Raw genomic sequence first — 18,764 nt, forward strand, 5'->3', positions numbered from 1 at the left:
TACTGTAGCTCTTAACATTAAGGTTCTCTGGATGTGGTTCTTTGATTTAAGGGCCAGGAAGGGGGACGGGAGTCCCTGGCAATGCAGAGATATTAACGAACAAAGAAGCAATGGCAGAGTTGCCCCCAGATTCTAACCACAGCAAGGGCAGTAGACAACGTGGGCATTCTGGTGCCAGTTTCCTTCCATTCTTGGAAAATAATCTGAGTTGGCTTTTGAGGGCCTGTTTCCTGCTGCGGTGAAAGGATTCTTTGCTTCTGTGCCACTTAAAGAAATGTCAGACTGTAAAACACAGCTCTGTATCTATTCCCAGTCCAAGATTCATGCTGCGAGAAGCCTAAGTGAAATCGCTATTGACCTGACTGAAACTGGAACGCTGAAGACTTCAAAACTAGCCAACATGGGAAGCAAAGGCAAAATTATCAGCGGCAGCAGTGGCAGTCTTTTGTCATCAGGTAAGTCCTTTCCCTTGTAACTGCATGCGAAATATGAGTTCCTGCTCCTCTGCTGGAGAAAAGAGGAAGATGTAGCTTTGTATTAGGTAAGAGCTGCCAGGTGAGGTATGGGGCCCTTCAGAAATGAATCTGACCGTAACAAGATTCTTCCTTTCAGCTTCTGTCTTTCTGGGTATGTGATATCTGTCTCTCGTCCCCCACCATCACCACCACCACCCAACAAGAGATCCAGGCTCCAGTGTGACCCCATTCCCATCCTCACTGCGAGTTTCCTCTTTTTCCCCAGGATGCCATCTCCAGTCTTCTCAGCTCCCTGCTGCTACCTAACCTATCTCCACACCCTGCTCCCCAAATCCCTCACGCACCCACCTCCCTACTGCTACCCAGCCTGTCTCTCACAACCTCCATCAGCTGTTGTGGCTCATTTGGGAAGCACATGCTGGGGTAGAAAGGCAGAATCTCCTCTAGAGATTCTGCACTGATTCTGCCTTGTCTCTTAGGGGCTGAAATTCATTCTCCATCTTCCAGCTAGTGCTCCCTGCTCATCTGGCCTCTCAGCTCTCGAAAGAGCCAGTTTCCAGGTACCATTCACCTAGAAACTGTCCAGTGCCCCAAGTTTTATAAGGTTTCTTTGTGTGGAAAATGCTTAAGATGCTTCTGTCAAGATGTTCAGTGTGTAATAGGCTGGAGGGCGAAGGGGAGCTGGAAGCTGTCATTTCCAACTCAAGTAGACATGCTTGTGCTAGCTCTGATCGAGTTAGCGGGTTCAAAATAGGAATGTAGCGGCATGAGAGGCAGGAGGGATTAGACACCCCTTAGTTTGGCTTCTTTATAAAGTGGAATCATCAGTAGTTATGGCAGAAGCCAAACAAGGATGCCTGTCAAAGGGATTCCACCACTGGGGACTGGGAGTCAGGAGCCCGAGGTATATTCATAGGCGACTGGTGAAAATATTCTTTGCAGGCAGCAGAGCCCACCCTGCACTCTCCACGCAGCTCCCTGCTCTAGCCCATTGGCCCTCGCTGCTTGGCAGTTCAGAGGAGCCCACCACAGTGTCATCTGAGGCATGTATCCACACTCAGGCAAAATTCTCCATCCGCAATGCCCCACTCTGCCCCTTTCTTGGCCCTGGCACTGCCAGACAGACACAGGGCCTCAATATTTCTACCATCCCCAGGATTCCCCTTCTACCCTCCATCACCTCAGGGTCCGCCCCCTATCCTTGGACTCCCCTTCTCCTCCCCACAGGTCTCCCCCCTTCTTTGGGACTCCCCTTCTCACCCCCCCCATCACCTCAGGGTCTCCCCTCCTCCCCTGGGACTCTCCTTCTCCCACACCAGCACCAGGATCTCCCCCCTCCTCCAGAATTCTCCTTTTCCCACATCCCCATAGGATCTACCCCTTCCTCGTGGGACACCCCTTTCCCCCCATTTCCCTCAGGATCTCCCCTTTCCCCTGGGACCATAGGTGTTGAAACTAGAGTTGCTGCTGCAGTCTCGGGCTAGAAGTAGCAATAACAACCAAATACATCATTTCTGCCTTCAGCACCCCCACTATAAAAATTGCTCCAGCACCACTGCCTGGAATGCCCCTTTCCCCCCATCCCTTCAGGACCTCCCCCCATCTCCTGGAATTCCCCTCCCCCTCATCCCCTCAGGATCTCCCTCATCCCCTCAGGACCTCTCCCCATCCCCTCAGTATCCCCGTCCTTTGGTCTGGGACTCTCCCCTCCAGTCACCTACGGATCCCTTCCCCATGCCTGGGACTCTCGCCTTGTCTCATCAAACCTTCCCTGGAGGCACCAGTCAGGAGCCAGCACCCCTTGGGGACTGAGGAATCTAACTCCACCTTCCAGGAATCCAGCGAGCAGGCAGGACCCCACACCCCATGACACCCCATCCTGCCCCTGGACCCACTAGACATGAGGCTTCCCCTGTTTATCTGGACATGCACATGGGAAGCAGGGTGGCTCAAAAATAGATTTGGGAGGGTTGAGTCCACTTTAGCCCTAATCACCTGCTGCCTATGGGTCTATTCCTGGTTCCACCACTTCCTATCTGTGTGAGCTGGGCAAATCTCTTAACTTCTCTGTGCCTCAGTTTTACCATCTGTACAGCAGTGATCACGTACCTCCTGGGAGTGGTGTGAGGGCTAATGGTTTGTAAAGGGCTGCAAACTCCTCGGAAGAAAAGCTCGCTGGGAGTGTAAAGCATTATCATCACAGCGAAGGGTCATTTAAGTGAAGTGTAGAAGACATCACTTAGACTCATTAAAATCCATAAGAATGGAAACATGCGACATAGGAAAAGGATCTTTTCATAATTACAGAGGGAAAAGTACCCTCTGAGGACCACAGGCTACAAAACCAAATCCATACTGACTCTATACATCAGCTATGCAGCCGTACATCCTTTGTGGCTAGCTTGAAATTCCTCAAAAACAGGCAATAAGAGTTACATTTTAAGCTGGCTGCAGTCAAGAACAACTTGTTTTGGAATTCTGTTCCTAGCCTGTGAACAGAGATGCCTTTCTATTTCTCCTGTCCCTCAGGACGCAGCGCACAATCCCCTGTTTATGCCAAGTATCAGTTCAGGGAGTTGCAGTGGCTGGGCAGTTTCTGGTGTGGTGTTGGGTTGTTGGAGTTCTTTGTTTATTTGGCTCTCCCACTGCTGAAAGCAAACAACATCAAGTAGCCCAGGAAATGCTAAGAGCCCCTGCAGAGATCCCAGCCTTGCTGGCAGCATTCCCATGCCCAAAAGCTATTTGCCACCAGTGCGGTGTTTGTGTTAGTATGCTGACTTTCAATCTCACCCCCATACCAAGGAATTCAGAGTGCCGAGTTCTGTGCTCACACCAGCCTGACTCCATTGACTTCACTGGGTTAGCCCTGATTTTCACAGGTGGAAGTCAGGAGAAAATCCAGCCCCAAAACATCTTGAGGCCAAATCCTGATCTCGAGTACATCAGTGTAAACCCAGAGCAACCCCGCTGACAGCAGATCTTTGCCCACTATTTTTTACACCCTGTTTAAAACCCAGTCAGCCTGGATAAGTTTGGAGTGTTGAGTTTACACGTTCAGTGGGCTTGCCATGGTAACAGAGAGCATGTGGAGTTAAATGGCCTGGGGCTGGGCAGTGGTTCAGATGGATCCAGCCACAATTGAGTGCGCTCCTAAAACCCAGACATATGTGAATTTGCTTTGGTGAAGGTTTATACTGTGCTCCGGGTGTGACCAGATGGAATGTCAGCTTCCAGCTGCCCTGTTAGAGACCCGTACTCAGAGCCAGCTTTTGGGATCCACCAAACCTATGATCAAAGGTCCCTCATATTCAGGACAGTCTCAGATTTACCAGAGGGCTCTGGAGCTTGCTACTGTCCGGTGGCTGCAGCTGTGATGCCTTATCTAATGAAGGAGGGGAGAGACAAAGGGGATCTGTAGGAAGGAGGAGCACTTTAGAGGACTTTGGGTCCCCAAGAATGATCTTGCCCAGGGTTCTTAAGAACCCATCAGTGATCCCATGTGCACGCTGGGAAGCCATAACTGCTGCCTAGGGGGGAGAAGCAGGTTGGCTGCTTATGGCTGACCCATGAGAATTATTTGTATTACTGTAGCACCTACTTATGGCCCTGACCCCATTGTGCTAGATCCTGTACAAACACATAACTCCCCATGCTGCAGGAGCTTCGTTCTTCTCTGCCAGGAAGAGCAGGCAGCTTGGGGCTTGATCCAGAACCCAATGTAGTGAGTGTGAAGACACCACTGACCTCAGCAGGCTCTGGATAAGACCCCTGGTTGCTTCCTTCTGTGCCCGTACAGCCCACTCATTAACAAAGGCTGAAGTTTGGGTTTACTCAACTTTCTGATACGCACAGAAACTTTGCTGGGTTCATCTCTCCTTAGAGTCAAACTGATCAAGCCCCTAAACGTTGCTTAATATGAGCAGACCAGAACTGGGAGTGTAACGGTCATGGATGCTCAGCATACCAGATCCTGGTGCACAGCTAGCACGTTCCCGGGGCTCCCTCCAAATGTTTTGCATTTCCTCCCTTTGTGCTGACAATTATTAATACATGATCATAACAATGATGTGTTATTGTTGTAGCTGAGGGCTACCATTTATGGATCTCCAGAGAATGAGAGTTGAGTGATTAAGCGGCTGCTGTAAATTTCCAGACTATAAATACATGAAGTTATCATGAATCACAGGGGGAAAATAGAAAATGTTTCTCTTTTTCACTGCTGGGCCATCTTTCCTGATCCTTGTTTTTCTCTCTATTCCTTGGAGTTTCTTCATGTCTTCCCCTAAGTTCCCTCTCTTCTAAAGGAGCAAACCAAAAACTATGGTGAGAAGCTCAGATTGACACTGCCAAGTGTCCCTTGCTTTTATGTAGACACATGAAACTGCAAATTATTATTATTTATTATAGCAACACGTAAAAGTCCCAACTGAGATGGGGCACCCATTGTGCTAGGTACCATCTAAAGACATTGTGAGAGACGCTCCCTCCCTGAACAGTCACAATAAACAGGACGGACAAAGGGTTAGTGGAGAAACAGAGGGCAAGTCAGCAGCATCAGGAATAGAACCCGGGTCTTCTGACTTCCCAGCCAGTGCCCCATCCGCTAGATCATGCTGCCTCTCTCCTTCTGTGTCTTTGCAGAACTGTAAGTTAAATCAGCAAAGAATCCTGTGGCACCTTATAGATTAACAGACGTTTTGGAGCATGAGCTTTCGTGGGTGAATACCCACTTCATCAGATGCATGTAGTGCATCACCCACGAAAGCTCATGCTCCAAAATGTCTGTTAGTCTATAAGGTGCCACAGGATTCTTTGCTGCTTTTACAGATCCAGACTAACACGGCTCCTGATACTGTAAGTTAAATGTCTGACTCCCATCTGCACCTTTAGAATGTCTCCCATGAACCTTGGCTCATCTTTTGAGAAGAGAAAATCCTCAACCAAAATCCTAGACCAACCAGTGAACAGAGCCGAGTTCAGGGCTCAATCCTCTCTCTGCAGCGCATCATGCTGAATCAGAATACCCTGGAGTTTGGGCCAGGGTCTGACCTGGATTTGGAACCTAACATTTAGGTCTGTTGGGATATGAAGTGTTAGTTCTGTCAGTGGTAGTGATGTGAAGTCTGGTTCTGATCTCACTCTGGTTTAAAGCAGGAGTAAATGCAGTGAAGTCAACAGAGATACAGCCATGTAAATGAGATCAGACAAGGCCCATGACCTTCAAATCAAGGGTTTTGATTTGGGTCTGTCACTGGGTTAACTCAACAGTTTGCAGTTTAACATGAACCCAGCTGAGCATGGCATGATTCTTGGGTTTGTAGTGAAGGTTTGCACTGCTCTGACCATGTCTCCCTGTCAGGGTGCTACCATGCATCTGTGTGGCCCTGATCCTGCAGTCCCCTCTACCTGTAGAAGGCCCGTTCGTTTCAATGGGAGGTTGGTGAGCAGAGGAGAGCTTGTAGGAGTAGAGAAGAGGTATACTTTTGCTTTATCTTCGCACATGTAACTGTTAAAATAATCCATCCCCTTCCCTCATGGCATAGCATAGACACTGTCACTTCTGCAACTGTAGGTTTCCTGTAAATATGCCTGCTTATATTTGAAAATGCCTTAGTCCTGCAGTTGGATATTTCCTTCCCAGTATGGCAATTCACCCCTCATGTCCACTACATCCGTAGAGATGAACTTCCTACTACTCTGCACTGACCGTTTTAGTTAGTAAACAGCAACTAGTCCCATCTATGGAAAGGCAGATGAGCGAAGTGACTAATGAAGACCAGTCTCTGTGCAGGATATCTGGGTGCATCCTGTTCTGAATAATTCCAGATGGACACTGGAAAGCCAGGAGCGGGTCTCTGGCCGTCGCTAAGAAGGATATCCTATTTGTTAGTCATCGCTGGGCGATAGGTTCTGTTTGATGTCACTTTCAATCGTTCCTCAACATCCTGCAGCCATGAATCATGCCGTGCTGTGGCGTGGGGAGCGTACTGTGCACTGTCAGTCCCCGCTCCACGTGGACTTGGATGAAATGCCTGCTTTGGGCCAGGGGATTAGAGCTGGCAGCCAGGCCACAGGATACAGCATGAATCATGGCCATGCTTAGATTGTTTTGCTAGTGACATTAAGCTTGTGGAAAGCAAGAAATAAATGCATCAAAGAGCCATCCACAGTCACACATCTGGAGCACAGGTGATGTCACTGGCCTATGAAAACATGGCTTTTTACTCTGGACATTCTTCCCCCTCTGCTGCTGGCTCCAGCCCTGTCCCTGACAGTCACTAAACCAGTCTCACTCCTCCTGCTCTCCATGATCCTCTACTTCCTTCTCTCTTTCCCCTCAATGTCCCCTCTCCCTTCCTTGGTCTTTCCTTTGAGATTAGCCCTTCCTGCCTTCCCTCCTGTCCCCACTACTAGCCTAGCAGATATTTAATGCAGAGAATGAATAAATGAAATTAAACTAACCCTGTACCTCCCCTCAGAAAAATGACATTGCTAAGCCATCACTTTGTTTTTTATTAACCCCCCTTCCTCTCCCACCTTTGACTGTGACGTCTATCCGACTGTAAGTCCCTCAGGCCAGGGATTGTCTCTTGCTCTCTGTGTGTGTACATGCCTGGCTCGCTGGGGCACTGATCGTGGTTTGGCCCTTTAGAAGCTACTGGAATACAAATAATAATAATTAATAATATATTGAAAGCAATAAACATATCTGTTCAAACTACCTAAGCATACCCTGTCTTAGTGGCAGTGGGGCACATGCACAGGGCTGGAAACTAGGAGCGCCTGAATTCTGGTGGCAAATCTTCCTCTGACTCATTTGTTGCGTTGATCAGATTCCAATGCCAGAAGGAACCATTGTGATCATCTAGTCTGACCTCCTGTACCACACAGGCCAGAGAACTTCCCCAAAGTAATTTCCAGAGCAGATCTTTTAGAAAAAATTCCGCTTGATTTAAAAATTGCCACTAATGGAGACTCCACCATGACCCTTGGTAAATTCACTTGGGATCTGACAGTCCCAGCTCTCTCATTGGTTTTTCCATTGGAGTTTTTCCTGATTTGCCTAAGCAAGAACTGAATCAAGCCATTAATCGCTACAGGAAACGTTCAGCAGTGATGTAAGCGGTTGTGTAAGTGATGCATTGGGTGTAAATTGTTCAGAAAGGACCAAACTCTCCTCGCAGCTTCGCAGCTGTAATTCCCATTGATGTCTGTGAGACAAGAAGTAATCAGGTAACTGAGAGCAGAAATTTGACCCAGAGTTGGATGTAAGAGAAATAACATGAACCAATCTGGGATTCCTTGTGTGTCTAAATGCCATGACTTATGCCGGTCACCATCTAATTGGGAGAAGAGGCATGTAGGATTCAATAGGAATTAAACCATAGGTCTGTATCTAAATGTAAGTCCCATTCTGCAAAGTATTTAAGCATATTAATGGAGCTATTGCCATGCTGAATACTTGATGATTACATCTCTTGCTGAATCAAGGCCTTAACAGGATTCTAAAGGAATTACTGTAGAAACCTTTTAGAATTTGGTGAGTCCTAACCTTCAAAAGGTCTTTTGAACCATTCTGTTTAATTTTCTGATAAATTCCATAGGACGGTCCAAAAACCATACAGGACATTTATGGATTTCTATTGAATTTCAATATGACTGTTCCATAAAGGTGTAGCTCCTCGTGTCAGGTAAGAGCAATAGAAAGCACCTTCTCTTGGTTTGTATGGTGAAAATTAGTTTGCAAGTGATCTTTTCTCAGCTAATAGTTCTCTTTGGAAGGCCTTAGTGGGCCTGAATTCAGTGGCATTAAGTAAGGCTGATCTATTTATTTTGCGTAGCGTCTAGTTGGTTGGTTTGATTTAGTATTTGTTTTATGATCTCTTGCTTTGTTCTGATTATGGGTTCTTCATTTGCGTTTGGTCTGACATTTGGGGCTGTGGTCACAGGTTTGGTAGCATCAGTAATTGTCTCAGTATATACAGAGCTCCTCGTGGACACTCTAGGCAGACAAAAATACAGAGCTGAGTGAGTTCCCTCCCTGGCAGCCAGTGAGATGAGAATCAGGCTCACAAAATCCTAGGAAATGCAAAAATAAGCCAAATGTTCATTAAGAAAAAAGTGGGGGTTACAAAAGAGAACTCAAACAGAAAGCCCAGCTCATCCCATCTCTTCAGAAAAGGGCTGTGCTAATAGATAGATCTTGCAAAATGCCTGAGAGATTAACAGATATGGACTCTATCAGACCAAACAAAGTATAGCATTGAGGGCCCTGAACTGAGAACTCCCTGTCCTGAGTCATACGAGGCTTGTCTGTGCTACACAACTTTTACCCTTTGAAGACCCAGTTGGAGCAGATTAGTCTAATAACCCATTTCATTCTGAACTGGTTTAGTGCCAATGTGAATGTGGACAGGCTGAAATAGTTCCGCTAGTTCTTGCCCTACTTATCCCACAGTGTATCAGTGGCCTTTTGAAATTTCCCAGAATGCATTGTTTCTATGAGCTATACCAGGAACTGTGAGATGGGTACCCAGAAAGCATTGCAACTGAAAGGGTTTTGAACAAGGCTAGTATGGCTTTTAAACTGATACAGCACAGCTAGTGTGGATGCAATGAACTGTGTTTAAATCAGTTCAGTACAACTAGTTCAATTACACAAGCAGTTTAATTCTCTAACGTAGACACACCCATAATTAGAGGTGTCAGGTCAAGCATCCAACTGCTGGGTGTGGTGCATATCATTTGTGTTTTTAAATGTTGCAACGGAAGCATCCGTCTAGCTGCTGTGGTGATAGATGGTTTTATATATATATAAAATTTAAAAATAAATTAAATTTGGGTGGGGAGAAGAGCAAAAGGAAAAAGGGCTACAGCCAGTTACTCTAAAAGAAAAAGAAAGGAGTGAAACGTCTACCAGAATCATGAGCAGCTTGTTGTTGGAGGTCAGCAGTTGATCAGCAGTTGAGTAGGAGTTCAGCAGTTCGCCCGCTGCCAGTAAGTGCTCGCTGCAGTTATTATTAGGGAGGTGCTAGAGAGGATTTGCCCTGCCAGTTCGAATGCAAAATGGAAATTCCTTTAGGAAGATCCCATTGCGCTCTTGCAGTGATGATCATTTCCTCGCTTGAACTTGTCTTACCTTAGGCCTTACTTGTAGTTAAGGCTATAAAAATCCACTTGATGTCCTTAATTTCATGTCAGGATAAATGCGCTCCACGTTCCCATTGAGTTGTCTTGATTTTTGCTGGTGACACTTTGGAAAAGGGCACACATCCTGTCCTAGAGTCCAGCTGATCTCTAGAGAACTCCATTCTGGTTGTGCACTTCCAACACATCCCAGTAAACACTGTAAATACCCTCACGTTGCATAGGAGAGGCTCATTGTGCAGGACAAGCGCATGTTGTTTTGCGGTGTACAAGTCACAGAAAGTAGCGATGGAGAAGCTCCGTTAGCTCTCGTCCATCCCCTTTGGGCTAGTGTGGGATGTTTCCCTCTAGTTTATTTTGTAGCCCCTTTTCCCACTTCAAGTATCTGAAAGGAAAGTAGCAGCAAAGAAACTCAAACTGTAGCTGAAAGCATGAGTTTCATCAGGTTTTGATGCAAAGCTATAAATTTGCCCCTAGAGTGACTCCAAAAGTTTGCAGAACTTCAGCAAAGCTTCCGACAAACCCAGACTGAGAATACTGACTGCCTGCTTAGGTGTCAGTGCTGAAAGTGCACCTGTAGGTCCTTATACTCACAGGCGTGCTATGCTTCACCCTTACACTCACAGGCATGCTAGCTGAGGTTTGGTTAAGGCCTTTTGGAAAATCTGACTCAGGTAGATAATAAGAGCCTGATTCTGCACTCCATTGCTTTGCAGAGGATGAGGCAGCGTCAGAAAACTGGTGTAGGAGAATGGCAGTTAAGTCCCGTAGTGTATACAGGACTAGATTTGAAAGTGGAGCTCAACCTGAGACACCTTAAAGGGCCAGGATTTTCAGAGGCTGGATGCTCAACATTTTCTGAAAAGCAATTCCCTTTAAGATGCCTCAAGTTGGGCACCCGAAAGTGGATACAACCAAAATCACAACTCCCTTGAACAGGGAGGCCCTGAATAAAGATGTGTGCACCATTCAGTGGTGAAATTAAATAAGGGGATCAATCAAAACCTGTTTTGAAAAGGATCAGAGTACAGATTAACACAGAATCTGAAGGCCAGACTCTGATGTCAGTTAATTCTGGATTTACAACAATGTAATGTCATTGACTTCAGTGGGAGCTGCTGGGTGCTTGTCACTTGGAAATCAGACCCCTTATTTAGGCATTTAAATATGGATTTATGCATCCAGTTTTGAACATCGTGGCATATATATTCATGGGAAACAACAGCTGCTATGAAAAGGCCTTCTGTTAGCTACTGGGGGTTTTTAACTTCGTTTCTATTTTGCAAAAATCTAGCTTCAGTTACTACATTTCTTCTGTGTGGTTAGAATTAACCACAAGTAATTGGGCTAGGTGCAGCAATCATTGGATGAAATTCTATACAGGAGGTCAGAATAGATGATTGTGATGGTCTCTTCTGGCCTTTAAGCTATGAACATGTGTTTTCTATGCTTTGTAAATTCTGTTTGTAGTTGGGAGTTTTCGTAAGAACTGTATGTAGTATTTTCAAGAGGAGCTTTAAAAAATTACCTAATTGTTTTTATTTACAGAGGAGAGAATTACAGATCCCTTTAAGCTCAGATGTTTGACCTCATTCTGTTAGTTTAAGTATTAAGAACTTGTCATAAACAAACATGACTGTGTAACACCTGCTTCATTTCATAGTCTGAATCTTTTTTGGAAAGCTCCCATCCAAAGTGTAGGCTTTGGTGAAATTCATTAATGCTCCAGATGTGTGTTCTGCTGTCAGCTGGCCTAGTGAAATCATTGTTTATTGACAGGTTCCCAAGAGTCAGATAGCTCTCAGTCTGCCAAGAAAGACATGCTGGCTGCGTTGAAATCCAGGCAGGAAGCTCTGGAAGAGACACTGCGCCAGCGACTGGAGGAGCTAAAGAAACTGTGTCTCCGAGAAGCGGTAGGCAATAGAAATTTTATAACCCTGGAAAATGTCGTGGCTTGTATTTTTATATGCTCACAGCCTCATGTGAAAATGGATGGAGACCGGAAGGAGAGGTAAAGCCTTCCTAAATCATATCTCACAAAGCGTATGGTGCCCAAGGACTGAGTGATCCCCAGGCATTTCGTGTCTAGTGCGGCACAAGGCCTTTTTTACATTAGAGAAGCTGGACTCACGCCAAGCCAGTTGTGCACCCATAAGGCCTGATCCAGCAAGGTGCTGAGCATCTGCCGCTCCTATTGAAGTCATCATGAGTGGTGGATGCTTAGTAGATACTCACCATCCTTCAACAGGGCTCCCAATGGGCAATCTGCCATTGACTTCAATGGGAATAGGCTCAGGCCTATAGATGGCACATCTGGTCTAGCCATCGTGTGGTCACCTGGCCTGGTATACGCCACTTGATCCTCATCTTTGGTAGGAGAAAGATATGTTTGTAACACGTGAACTAACTCACCTCTTTTCCTAGTGTAGACATGGCCTCATGTGCACTCTTTCCATGTTCATTTCCCAGTATGCTTTGCCAACGCCCAGCTATTTCACAGCACAGTCCCATTGCCTGGCATGAGGGTTAAATCACCACAGTTTCCCCCCCTGGCCCAAATACAAAGAGCACAGTTTGGGGTGAGTTTGTGTGCTGCATGCTGGGGTCTTCCCTTCACTGCGCTGTATATAGCATGACAAATGCTGAGGAGGTCCCTTGGCTACATCATCAGTATTACTGGTAGAAGAGACTGTTAGGTAACATTGTCAAGAGAAAATCACCTTTCTGGCCTAAATATCATCATGGAGCAAACGGGATGCCATAGGATGAGGTCATATTGTACTTAGCATGTATCTGTTTAATTATTGTTGGGGTTGATTTAAACTGACTTGTTTTAAAGCAGGTCAGCGTGAATGTAAAACCATTTCAAATGCTGGAGAAGTTAGGATCCTTACTGCGTTTGTGCCTGGAAACATACTAAATATTAGCAGCAGCTTATATGAAGTTTACAGTTCGATCACACGTGCATACATAACACCTGTTTCCCAGGCCTGGAAAAATCCAGCTTTAAAAATCATTGCCAGGAATAGAGAATGGGAGAGTTGGCTCCTGGGCAGTGGTACTGGGATCTTTAAGTTGCTGTTTATATTTAAAGTGCGTATCACTTTAAAAAACAAACAGAAAAGACCATTGCCCATTTTTTAAAAATCTCACTGCGCTTTGTTTAGACTTGGCTCTGACTTGAACACCAGCTGGGATAAGCAGAAGAAAAACAGCTTTTCAACAAAGGATGTCAGAGGAAATATGTGCGGGCCTCGTCCCACAATCCTTCCTCGCATGAGCAGTCCTGATGTATGAAGTCTCAATTGGCTTCGACGGGCCCACTCTTTTGCGGAAGGTTTGCAGGATCAGGTCAGACCCCAAGTGTCCGGAAACCATTTAGCTTGGATCAGCTGCAGAAAGTGGTCAAAAGTTTCACTGGCTCTTTTATTTTAAACATTTCCTCTCGGGGGGTCCTGAATCGGTTTGTTTGCTGTGGGAATTGTTGAGTTGAAATGAGGCGAGACAGACAAGGAGAAGAAAAAGGGGTTAATGCCTGGGCTTAATCAAACTAGCATGGCACAATCCATTCACAACAGTGGCATCATGTTGCTTCACTTACTTATTAATTCAGATTAAATTTCAGGCCCCTGCCAGTAAATCCGTTTCAGTTTATGGCGGCAGCACAGTAGCCCGCATTGATTTTGTTCTTACAAAACCTTGGCAAAGGAGCCATTAAAGTTGTAACTCATTCTCCACCCCCTGCACGTCATGTTAAGATTGGGGTTTTAAAGGATCCCTCTGCCACTCAGTAGAAAGACACAGAATCTGGATCTCAACGCACTATTTGTAGCTAGCCATTTTGTGCGACAGGATGAACATGTTACAGAAAAAGCTTTAAAACTGGAGAGGGAAACTTTAAACAACCTTGAAAAAGGGTATTGTGCACTTCACTGCAGTGCTGGGTTAGGAATTCATTGTGTTGGGAACTTCTTAAGCTAGGGACTGAAATGGCCAGGGCCTCATTTCCCAGTGACCTGAAAACAGTAGAAAGAAAGCCCCCATTAGGGAATGGGTCGTGGGGGCATGAGGGAGGCAGAGAGCCGAGCTACATGCTGCATATTAAGGTCAGCCACTGTTATACGGGATTCAGATGATTTAGAGTTTTCTGCCAGCTGGATCCTCTCAAGGCTGGTGATGCAGAACACAAAAGCCTTTTGTCCTCACTGCAGAGACTGTTCAGCTCAAGAAGCTGAGTTGTTCCTTGTAGCAACACTCTTGCCTTTCTCCGCAGGCATTTGAATGTCTTTAATTCAGATCGGTGGAGATGTATTGTACGTACCAGAAAAAAACACAGAGTTATTATCAATCCTGGCACTTGCTTCTTTGCCTGCTTCAAATCTATTCCAGTGTACGTCCCTTGGCTGTGAAAGTTTGCAGGGTCTGCTGCTTCACACTTGGAACTAATCTTTGCAAATGACCCTTTCAGTCTGATATTACTCCAACTCTGCACATGACATAGCTTGGAGTTTGGCAAGGATTTCAATTCATAAAATGTTATCATATAGGTACTTAGGTACCACTGCTTTAAATTGCCATTTTCACTGCAGCTGTCTCAGACAGCTCATGAATTAGATTGTAGTATTTTAACATGCAGTTATGATCAGAAAAATGATTATAAAAGTGTCACTCGACAGCTCTGCTCCGTGTCTGAATTCAGAGTAAGAGCTGCTGGCTTCTCCATCAAAAATAACTGTTTTCTCTATCGAGACAACACGGCTGAAGGAATATGAGTGCTCTGACATCCTGCTGGTGGGCAGCACATAAGACCCTAGACAGACAGATCATGTCAATTTTTCTTCTAGTTGCAGAGTATATATTCCTGCTGATGATGCACAAGCCAAAAAAAGAACTCAGACTGAGCTCGCAGGCCTGGAAGTTAGAAAAAATCTTCTGTATATTTATCAGCTGAGCATATTTGATATGGAGTCACTGTACAATGATAAACAATGGAACCCTGGCCGTGCCATTTTTACAATCATTTTTCAGAGTATAACTGCACTTTAAAAAGATACATTGGATGGGTTTGCTTTTGCGTATTCCCCTCCTCACTAATAGCATCTTATGTTTTCAGGAGCTCACAGGAAAGCTGCCCAGGGAATACCCCCTAGATCCAGGGGAGGAGCCACCTATTGTAAGGAGAAGAATAGGGACTGCCTTTAAACTGGATGAACAGAAAATACTGCCTAAAGGAGAGGTGAGGACTTGCCTTCCAGTCCTATCTATCTATCTTATGTCTAGGACATTTCTCAGCCTATTACTCGGGAACCACAATTTTTAATTTAACTGTTTTTTTTTAATTCGTTTACTCATCTTTGCTTGTATTTGGGGCAAAGAAGAGGTGAGAGAACATGCCAGTCTGAGCATAGGACTGGGAGCCAGGAACTCCTGAATTCCAGTCCCAACTCTGACACAGGCAAATGGAAGTAGCTTTGGGTGAGTCACTTATGGCTCTGATCCTGTTAGCTATGCAAACTGCCCTTAATCGCACCGGTTGCTGGTGCAGGTCTAAATTACTCATGTGACTAAGGGTAGCAGGATTGGGTTCTGAGTTGCTCTGGTCTTTCAAACCACTTCTGGTATCATTTTGGTTTCCGCCAAAGTCCTTTAATGAAGTGTCAGATCAATTTTTCGGACTGCTCCTGTGATTGCAAGACAAACTCACCTCCTCCTCCTCCTCTTAAACAAAGGAACTATCCTCCCTGCCTCGGGGCAGCTTGACTTGTGTTTGAGTAAGTTTGCCTGGGGGGAGTGTTTGTTCTGAGCTCTCTCTCCCACAATTGGCTGGGTCAGTGCCCTGAATCATGGCTGTGAAAACAGCCCTGGAGCAGCTGTAAGGCGGGACCGGAATTCACAGAAAAGCCATTGTCTGTGGAGACTGGTCTCAAGACACTTGTGGATATTCTAGTTTTGAGTTTCCTTTTATTTTTATAATTGAAGAGAATGAATCTGTGGTTTAAGGCCGGAGTCAGCTGGAGAATTAACCCTTTATTGTATTGTTAGCATTTTCTTTCTGCTTAAACCACGAAAAACCAAAGCTCTTAGGGTTTGTGTTTGATGGAGCCAGTGAGAAGAATTCCACTGAAGTAAAATACTCATGAGCTAGCACGTTTTGTTTAGCTTTTACAAGGAAAGCCCTGACTCCTAAAAGCTGTGCACTCTGTTTGCTGCAGTATTGTCAATGTGTCTTCAGATTCCCATGTCTTGGGGTTGCGTCTACAACGCACACCTTTTTTGGCAGCGAGTAGTGTACCTATGCATGTAGGCCCCACTCCCAGCACAGGTATATGGCAGTATAGACTCTGAGCAAAAGGCTCTGACAGCAGGGGGTATGTCTACATCTACAATTTTGCAGCGCTGGTTGTTACAGCTGTATTAGTACAGCTGTATAGGGCCAGCGCTGCAGAGTGGCCACACTTACAGCAACCAGCGCTGCAAGTGGTGTTAGATGTGGCCACACTGCAGCGCTGTTGGGCGGCTTCAAGGGGGGTTCGGGGAACGCGAGAGCAAACCGGGAAAGGAGACCTGCTTGCACGGGGGTTCGGGGAACGCGAGAGCAAACCGCGGGGAAGCAGGTCTCCTTCCCCGGTTTGCTCTCACATTCCCCGAACCCCCGAGCAAGCAGGTCTCCTTCCCCGCGGTTTGCAGGGGGGTTCGGGGAACGCGAGAGCAAACCGGGGAAGGAGACCTGCTTGCACGGGGGTTCGGGGAACGCGAGAGCAAACCGGGGAAGGAGACCTGCTTGCATGGGGGTTCAGGGAACGCGAGAGCAAACCGGGGAAGGAGACCTGCTTCCCCGCGGTTTGCTCTCGCGTTCCCCGAACCCCCCTGCAAACCGCGGGGAAGGAGACCCGCTTGGGGGGGAGATTCGGAGAACACCGGAGCAAACCGCAGGGAAGGAGACCTGCTTGATTACCAGAGAGGCTTCCTCAGGTATGCTGGGATACCTGCTTATTCCACGGAGGTCAAGAAAAGCGCTGGTAAGTGTCTACACTTGATTACCAGCGCTGGATCACCAGCGCTGGATCCCCTACACCCGAGACAAAACGGGAGTACGGCCAGCGCTGCAAACAGGGAGTTGCAGCGCTGGTGATGCCCTGCAGATGTGTACACCTCCTAAGTTGCAGCGCTGTAACCCCCTCACCAGCGCTGCAACTTTGTGATGTAGACAAGCCCAGGGAGTTGATGAAGCCTTTCCCACTGCCTCCCCTTGCCAAAGCTTTTCTCTAACACATGTAGCTACACACTGCAGTGTGGACACAGCCTGCCATGTAACTACATGTATGTGACACGCCACTGCCAGCATAGACTTAGCCTTAGTGTTAAGAGATGGCTTCCAGGCCCGGGACGCTGGATGGACTCTGTTTTCCTCTCAATCCTTCCATTAATAGTGATGCACGGTCCGTGCGTGCAAGACAATGATTCTCTGTAGGGAAAGAGGGTAAAGCCACTCTCCACCTTTGCAAGTAATGTGCATTTCAATAAAACAGGATTGCCAACCTCAAGCATTCAAAAATGCTGACTCTGCTCTCCCCGCTCCCCCCCCCCCAAATCATGAGATTGTCTTAAAAATCATGAACTTTTTTAAAAGGATAAATATTGGGATCTGATTTGTCTTCTGATTTTTGAGACTTTAGGGTTCATGTTTTCAAGCTTTGATCTGCACCATGAGGGCTACAATTTTTTTTTTAAATGAAAGTTGAGATTTTCTCAGGATCACATGATTCCAGGAGCTGGGGCTTTGAGTAGAACATCAAATGGCATGAGAGCTGGCCTTGCCTCTGAAGGCAAATAACTGCCCTGGTGCTCCGAGGCAGTACGCATAAAGGCATCCATCAAAAAAGAGATTATTGGGGGAGAGGCAAATGAAGACAGCTGTTTACGATGTTAAGGGTGATTTAGAAGAAAAACCATTAAGGCCAGAAGCTGCGATTGAAGCCAGGCTCTCAGTATCTTCACTGGGAGTGTTGTCTGAGTAAGGACTGCAGGGCTGAGCCCTAGCTGGATTTATTTTTAATCACCCTTAGCACTGTGCTTAATCCTCCCTTGCTTACTTTCAGTGGGCGTGTTGCCACAATAAGTCAGATCAGGCTCTCCGTCTTAAACCTCCATTGTGTCGAATGCACCATTAATAAGTTTAGTGTTGACAGAGCTTACGAAATCTTCAAAGCAGAACTCATTTTACAAAACAAAACCAGGCCTTCAGCTGGCAGTAATGTGAGAGGAGCTGTAATTATAGATTTAAAGCAATGCTGACTCACCACTGACAGCACAGAGATTTTGAAGCCAAAATGCCCAAAATGAAAACTTCAGGGAGCCATTCTGGTCTGAGGAGGGGTTATTCCTATAGCATCAACCACGCTGTGTATGCATGTTGGTACATTGAGAGGTTTTGAATATGGCTAACAATAGGGTTTCGCTGAATATGTGACTAAAAGTGCTTACAGTCAGAGCACTGAGCATTTAGCAAAGCTAATGTTTTAATTTGCAGCTCAAATCTCATTGAGAGTTAATAGGACTTGGGTGTGTAAGAGAGCCAGAGCCCTCTGAAAATTCCAACCCATGTTCTCATCTTCATGGGCTACAAGCAAAGAGTCAGATTCTCTGCTGGTGTAAACTGGCATAGCTCCATTGACTTAATGTCAAGGTATCACTGCCAGTTACGCCAGCTGAGAACCTGGCCCTAACATGTTAACCCTGCTTAAGCACAGTTTAACTCTGCCATGGCCAAACAGGGTCTAACTTTTTGGCTCTCTGGCATGGCCAAAGCCTTCTATTAAAATAGAGGTGGGCAAACTATGGCCCATAGGCCACATCCGGCCCACGGGACCGCCCTGCCTGGCCCCTGAGCTCCCGGCCAAGGAGGCTAGCCCCTGGCCCCTCCCCTGCTGTTCCCCCTCTCCCGCAGCTATCCTGCCACGCAGGCAGCACTCGGGGCGGCAGAGTTGCATGCTCCTGCAGAGCAGCGCGGCAACGTGTCGCCCTGGCTGGGCAGCCTGGCTGCCAGACATGCTGCTCTAAGCGGCATGGTAAGGGGGCCAGGGCCGGGGGGTTGGATAAGGGGCGGAGGTTCGGGGGGGCATGGTCAGGGGATGGGGAACC

The 18,764-nt window shown here is 46.5% G+C and overlaps 1 protein-coding gene across 6 annotated transcripts in view; it reads left to right on the top strand.

Moving 5' to 3' along the window:
* The window catches only part of FRMD4A (FERM domain containing 4A), a 410,751-nt gene that overhangs the window by 371,994 nt on the left and 19,993 nt on the right, over positions 1 to 18,764 (top strand). For all 6 annotated transcript variants that reach the window (XM_030565719.1, XM_030565643.1, XM_030565594.1 and 3 more), the window contains exons 14-16: positions 314 to 455; positions 11,403 to 11,536; positions 14,737 to 14,859. In XM_030565719.1, the coding sequence (XP_030421579.1) occupies positions 314 to 455; positions 11,403 to 11,536; positions 14,737 to 14,859 (399 nt within the window). The remainder of the gene's footprint in view (positions 1 to 313; positions 456 to 11,402; positions 11,537 to 14,736; positions 14,860 to 18,764) is intronic.

This window comes from Gopherus evgoodei, chromosome 1 (assembly GCF_007399415.2).
Source record: "Gopherus evgoodei ecotype Sinaloan lineage chromosome 1, rGopEvg1_v1.p, whole genome shotgun sequence".
In the NCBI taxonomy this organism is placed as follows: Eukaryota; Metazoa; Chordata; order Testudines; family Testudinidae; genus Gopherus; species Gopherus evgoodei.